Source organism: Porites lutea, chromosome 3, assembly GCF_958299795.1.
Source record: "Porites lutea chromosome 3, jaPorLute2.1, whole genome shotgun sequence".
In the NCBI taxonomy this organism is placed as follows: Eukaryota; Metazoa; Cnidaria; class Anthozoa; order Scleractinia; family Poritidae; genus Porites; species Porites lutea.
The window spans coordinates 38197801-38205300 of NC_133203.1; the positions used below are offsets into that span (position 1 = coordinate 38197801).

At 39.4% G+C, this 7500-nt stretch overlaps 1 protein-coding gene across 1 annotated transcript in view; it reads left to right on the top strand.

Annotated features, from left to right (window-relative positions):
- The first annotated feature begins 4206 nt into the window (after positions 1-4206).
- The window catches only part of LOC140929708 (uncharacterized), a 9286-nt gene continuing 5992 nt past the window's right edge, over positions 4207-7500 (top strand). Inside the window, exon 1 of the mRNA XM_073379430.1 lies at positions 4207-4334. Coding sequence (XP_073235531.1) covers positions 4283-4334 — 52 coding nt within the window. The 5' untranslated portion in view covers positions 4207-4282. The remainder of the gene's footprint in view (positions 4335-7500) is intronic.

A 7500-nucleotide genomic window follows, 5' to 3' on the forward strand; every position in this document is an offset into this window, starting at 1 on the left:
TAGCAAACACGGTACACGGTTAAAAATTTCGCGATTTCATGGTGCACGCTTAATTTTTCTTCGGCACGGTTAACTAAGATTAGCATACACGTATTACTGTTCAAAAATTCACAACAACAACAAATATTGTCCCCCCTTTCTAAAGAGTGGCATTGATAATCGGGGGCACTGACGATACTGACCCCTGAAATAATGAATTGAAAAAGCAAATCTAGTCAGTCTAATCAGGTTCCAGGCACAAAAAAGTAGTAGAAATGCAATTTTTATAAAAAAAACGTCTCCTGCAATGCATGTTGAAGGCCCCGAGAAAAACAGCCAAGGAAAACAACAAAAACATTAGTGTATTTTGGCAAAGTGGTGCTAAACAGTAAAAACGAATGTCAGAATTAAGACAATGAATTATTTATTGTTCATGTAATTTTTTGAGCATCTGAGAGCTATTTGCTTTTTTCATTGTTTCCATCATAGTTTAGCGGTCTCCCTCTACTAACTATGTTTGCATTCTTATGAGTTTTAGCTATGGGCACAACGAAATATGTACTTACATTTCTAACGGTGATTAAACATCAAACTTTGCCCAGGCCTTGACTTGTCTTCCCGATCTTGTTATTACTTGCTTGTTTGTTACATAATCAGGTTCGTCATCGGAAAACAAACTATCGTCTGAGTCCGTTTCATATTCCTCGCCTGAGTTGACTGAGTTGCGTGGACAACTTCGATGGTACAATCATCAACAAAGCTGATTAAAGATACGCCCTTGGGCAAGAGTACATTCGGGCCTTTAGCATCTGTCTTATCTTGGAGATCTGCGCTTATTTCTTGATCACGTCTAAAGAATACTCTTGTTATAGAATCGGCTCGCTTTGTATAGACGGCAGGAGGCAAAGGTCCTGCTTTATCCTTTGTGGTCTCAGATCGGACAGTTCTTTGCCTCACAGGGCGAAAGTTGTCAACCCATCCCCGCATTGCATCTTCCTCCCTATTGGGGAGCGTCTTGGATGGGAGTGGCGACATAAACTTGATGTCAACGAGCAACATTGTTGTTTGGGGAACTGGATAATAGGACGCTGGATGGGTGAAGTACTTTGCCGCCCATTTAGAAACTCGTTTAAGAGATTCTTTTGCTATAGTGCCAAAATCCATGGCGTACTGAAGAGTACTAAATGTCTTATTCTTAAAGTGTGACACTGCATGCAGATTTTCTACTTCAGTTGTTAACAATGTTTTGAAAACAACGTTGTACTTGAATTCTGGATTTACTTTTTCGAGATTTATCATAAGATTGGTCATACCTTTCAACAAAAGCTCAATTGAGGTCTGCGTTTTTTTGGAAACAGTTCCTTGAGGACCGTTTGTCGACGCATCTTCCTTTAGTTGATGACCTTCCTTGACTTTGCGCACTGTCGATTGAAAGTATTGGTGTACTTTACGCACATTCGACACCACCAATTCTGGAGTCATTTGCGCAGGAGTGCTTCCTTTACACGTAGTTCCAAAACTGTCATAAATAAGCCCCAAATGATAAAGAAAGGACAAAGTTCCACTCATGCTAACTACTAGTTTTACTTTTCCTGCTGCTGCGTCTGTGACAAATATAGTGTTCAAAATGCAGCAAATACCATGAACTTGTATAAAACTACAGCATCGTCCAGTACCATCATTCTGTGCATCACATCCGTCGCCAGTAAGATGTACAACTTCGTTGGTGTGCGGGTTAAATGACTTCACATCACGAGCCCCGATGTCTGTGAAGACTAGCAGCTCATTAAATTTGGATACCCTCTTGATCTCCTTGCAACTTTGATCACCATTCTGGATAGCACATTCCATCAGGGTAGTTTTCATGCTAACAGAATATAGACCTCCTTGACATTTGTCCTTTTTTGATCCTGCAAAGTATACGTTTGATTCCAAGATTGTTATGGATTCCACACTTTCGATATGTGTAGGGTAATTTGAAAGTGTTCTCATTGACTTGCCCCTGATTGTTACACCATCTCTTTCGAGCGAAACTTGATGTATGACTCGTAGCCCATCATCGGCTACCAATAGCACATCATCGCTAGCCATACACAGGGCCGAGGGTTTTGACAGTTGCACGTTGACAATGTGTACCACGTTCTTTCTCAGTTTCGATTCTTACTTTCGCAAATGCACAGAGAGGCGCTCACGTAACATCGGAACAGTTCCATTTGTTGACAAATTGTATCTGAGAAGTGCTTGCTCCAGGTCCGCACGCGAGCGTAATGAGCTAGGTTTAAGTTTAACGTTCCCCTCGAGGTCACAATATCTTACACATCCTCAAGTTTGTATTGCGGCAGGGTAGATATGTCAAAGTTCTCAACTTTTCCATCGCACTTGCTTATACGGTACAGCTTCAATGTGTATTGGCCCAGACCCAAGGTGCGCATTATATCCTTGAGGCCCAAAAAATCAGAAAGATGCTTTTCGAAAGCATTTAACGACTCCTTGTGCTCGTCGCTTAACAGAATTCTGGACTTATATCTTTCGATTGGCTTGTTTTGCCCTTGACTAAAGACACTTACAATGGCATTAATCACACTCATCGTCAAGACTTTCGACCGGGACGATCAGACAGACTCTAAAATCCACCAGCCATGTGCTTATCTTCAAAAATGACGCCATACACAATGTGCATTGTTATTTCGTGTTCTTTGGGATACCTGTGGTGACTTGTCTATATATCGAATAAATGTTTTTTCTGTCTGAAAAACAAACTAAAAATACCAAATAGACCACATACATCAAATAATTGTTCAGAGCTTAGGAAAAGCTACAAACAACACGGTTATCTGGATAAAAATAATTCACGACACACGGTTAATTTTTTGGACGTTTCACGCCACACGCTTAACCCCATTGAGACCCTCTACTAGGCCTTTCCCGATTGCGCTCGTAAAATCCGAAAAAAGTGCTGGCAAAAATGGCTAAAATGTACTCAAAAAGTGCTCAAAATCTCAAAAAAGTGCTAAAAGTTGTGAACAGTTACCTCTAAGCTTTTCGTAAATGTGTCAATTTTTACTGAAGTAATTAACAATCTATTTTGCGTAGTGTTATTCGACAGGTAGTTACGAAAGGTTGATAGAATATAGAACAATAATATTTTTAAAAAACTAAAGCCGGTTACGAATTGTAAATTAATTCAGCAGTACTAACATCAGATGATTTAGAAATTTGAGATGACACACGCATGATACATCAGCCAATCAGAAACTTCTTTTCTCACGCTCAGTGAGGATAAGTCCACGGGCCTTTCCATGACAACGGTCTTTTATTCTTGACAACATCATTAGTTATTCAAATTTATGACCTGGAACACGATTCTCGTTGCAAGCGACACACAGTTTTTGCTTTAAAATGTTTTAGAAGACATATGTTGCTCGAAATTTGCTCGAAATGTGAAATATTGCTCAAATGTTGCCCAAAGTGCGAAAAAGTGCGTAAGGGTCCTCAAAATGCAAAATAGTGCTCCAAACTCAAAAAAGTGCTCAAAAGGTGCTCAGCGCAATCGGGAAAGGCCTACCCTATACCAAGTTAGAGTGGAAACAAAAAAATTCTCCAAATGCATTTTGAATTCGCACATTTCTATTTCGTTCTTACTCATTTGGAATTGCAACGATAAATACGTCCATTCATGTACGCTCCCGTAGTTCCCTCGAAAACCATACCCGATTCCAGACCAAAATGGGCAAAGTGTTTTCAGACCAAAAAGGCCCAAACCCCCTACCCTTCCATTATAGGAGGGAGTACCACCCCTGATCCTGACCCCTTTCATGATTGTTAGAGACCAAGACAAGGTCTAAAAATGGGTGAAGAAAATAACATTTTGATCCGGCTCATGATTCAGAGAACCAGGCGGGACACCTTCACCAATAATTTATAGGAGTATCTACAACTTTAACTCATGTGTTTTGCTATTTACCAATCTTTTGATCTTATTTTTCCTTACTTAGAAGTTAGAACCAATTTGCACGGTTTTTACCAAAGTAGTCCGTAGTCCGTATTTTATACCCAGTCCGCAGTCCGCAGTCCGCGTTTTATACCTTGTCCGTGTTTTTTACCCAGTCCGTAGTTTCTAGTCCGCGTTTTATACCTAGTCCGTACTTTATACCCAGTCCGCAGTCCGCAGTCCTTATTTTATACTGACCGCTTAAGCCTACGTGATGCTATCTCAGGTACATTGATCGAGCTGTTTGCGTCCGGTTGCTTGTTAATCACTAGGTACGGTGCTTCGTGTTCAGTTGTGATAAGCAAAATCAACATGAAGTCAATGTTTTTGTTCGCTTTTGGTGTCTTCGCAGTCTTTCAAACAGGTTAGTTATAATTGAAGTTTTAAAAGTTTAAAAAAGCGATAGTAATGTCAATAATGCCTTTTGTATAAGTGAAGCTTTGATGCCCTTTGAAACGTGGCTGCTCAGTTCCTGCTCAGAGGGCGAACTGTAAAGAAACAGTGTTTCAAATCAACTTCTTGTTAGTCCCAAGTCTACTCTCCTCGGGTTTAAAACAAGGCACAAACGAAAGATTCAAGGCTAAGAAAGGTAACCGCATATTGCAAAGTCTAGCAATATATTGACAGTCGTGGCATCGTGGCATTGTTGTATTGAATTCCGTATTCATATTTTCAGCTTTGGCGCTTTTGAGGGTGCATCCGAATGAGCCTAAAAACAAATACACTCAGTAATATTCATCAGCAAAGCAGCCTATGCTCATTTGCTTCGCATTTAATAACAAAAGGAATGACAATATAGCAAAGTTGTCGTATTCCTCCTTCTTTTAAGCACGTAATTGACTTTCCGTAACATTGCACCCAAATCGAACATTGACCTTTTGCCATCATGATCAGATTAGGCGTTGGGAGTTGTTTTCAATACGTGACTTGCGCGTGCCCTCTGAATTGCCAGGTCTTTTCTTTCTTTTTTATTTTCGCCCTCAAAATGTTTGTTACTCATAATGTGAAGATCGTTAAATTTGTCATGATTTTTGCTTATGTGAGAGTGATCTAATATATTTATCGTGAAAGAAAAAAGAATGTCAACAAAAAACGAAGAAATTATGTTCTTGGTTACGTTAATAAGAAAGTTTGAAACCTTATTCATCTTATTGGCCATATTCTCTTATAAGAAGCATATAACTCTGTTCTAATGCTGTTTTTAACTCGTGGGTACGCGCGAGCGTACCATGAATTATATGCAGGGACAGGGATATGCAAATGAGTCACTCGCTCACTCGTAGTAGACTCGTAGTAGAGCTAATGATTATTGGATCAAGACAAAGACTATCTGCCCAATGTGACGATTTAGAAATCAGAATTGATGACCAAATTATCAAGAGAGTCGATAATACCAAATCCTTGGGTCTTACCATAGATGCTCAACTCTCTTGGGGTAAACACGTTGAAGAGATTTGCAAGAAAGTCTCTTCAGCTATAGGCGCCCTAAAACGTGTGCGGCCCTTTATATCCAAAGAAACTGCAATTCAAATTTATAACGCTTTAATTATGCCTCATTTTGATTACTGCAGCCCCGTCTGGGACTGTTTGAGTGGTTACTTGGGTGATAAGCTCCAAAAATTACAGAATCGTGCAGCCAGAGTTATTACTAAATCACCCTTTGATGCGAGCTCAAACCACCTTCTCTCCACCCTCAGCTGGGAGAGGCTATCTCTTCGACGAAAGAAACAAAAAGCCTTAATGATGTATAAAACCATGAATGACCTTGCTCCAGAATATCTACAAAGTCTTTTCCCTCAGCGTCACTCTGCTTACAACTTAAGAAACTCTGAGGGAAGGCTGACCCTGTCCAAACCAAGCGCCAATTATTTGAAACGAAGCTTCTCTTACAGCGGGCCATGTTATGGAATAACTTGCCCAAAAACTTAAAAAATGCTGCATCCGTTGAGCATTTTAAGCGAAATATCAAGAAGGTAGCTGATATATCGGATTCCCACACGGCAATCATGTAAAGCAGTTGTAATTAGTTTTAGTTTTTAACTTAAGCTTAACTGATGATTTTCCGTGTTTAAATAAAGATTTACATTCATACATACATACATACATACATACATACATACATACATACATACATACATACATACATACATACATACATACATACATACATACATACATACATACATACATACATACATACATACATACATACATACATACATACATACATACATACTTCGTAATTAATCGGGTCCGAACTCGAGATCGCGAAGATCTATCGTTTCCAAAGAAGCACGCGCTCGCCGAAGTTCGGTGGCATCAAATTCCTCGCTGAGAGCGTGCATCGTGCGCTTCAGCACGGTTAGAGGATAGAGGTCTCACCAAGTTTAAGACACGAAGGAATCTTTCAGATTAGTACGATTCAAGAGCCTTTGACTCGTCCAGGCGTTAAACTTGACGAGAAGATGAGCATTTGCTCTTCGACTCCTTCAACTTCGACGCTGGCTTGAGCTCCTACCTTGTAGTAATGTAGTAGTTTATGTGTATGAATGAATGTATGGTAAATAACTTCTTCTTTATAAGGACTTCCCAAGATCACGGGGGGAAATGGATGTGATTTTGAGCATTAGCTTTAAAATAACAGCGGAAATCGAGATAACAAAACAGAAGCTTATGTTTTGCGTCCTTCTTCGCGAAGGAGTTGTGTCGGCTTTGTATCGCATATGTTCTTTCATTGCCATGAAATGTGTTGACATTGTTTTTTACTGTCAGTAGCCTGGTTTCAATTAGCCTTAATTTCATCCGATTGCTTCGAGTCGTTTTTTCAATCGGTAAAGTATGGCTCGATCGTTTGCCGGCGGAAGTTCCATGGAAAATGCATTAAATTTGAAACTTTTCACTGAATCATGTGATCATCCTCAATGGCGTAGTGGCTATGTGAGGTCGGGTCAGCTCGAAGGTACCGGGTTCAACTTCTTCTAACGACCTTCTTTGTCTTCTTTTGTTCTGTTTGCTTATTTGTTTTAATGTTTTTTTGTTTTTAAATATATACCTAAATAACTGTTAATAAAGTGCAATAAACAGCAAGAAAAGTATTGTGTTTCCGGAACAAGGATAGTATATTTATCATCTGAATTTCTATCATTTCCTAAAATTTACTGTGGGAAAACCAGAGGTGATATCTAATTGATTATTTTCTAAACAACGTACCCACGCGTTGACGATAGTCTTTCTTTGATTTAGACTCAATAAAAACTTGTTATTAAGTTATTAAGCCTTGATCATCCCGTTTTGTGAAAATACACTGGATAAATGTGTTGCTGTAACGCTTTAAACATCTGCAATGAATCCTCTCGACTCGAGTACATCCACTTTACCTGTTAGCTGTCCTGTATAGCCGACGCTTTGAAAGAGATTGGGAAAGTTTAAGATACCACAACAGTGAAAAAATCGAAAACGTGACTTTGCGTTCTTAAAATTTCAGCACGATTGTGCCTTTAAGTGTATTATAGGTGTGGTAGGTGAACTCT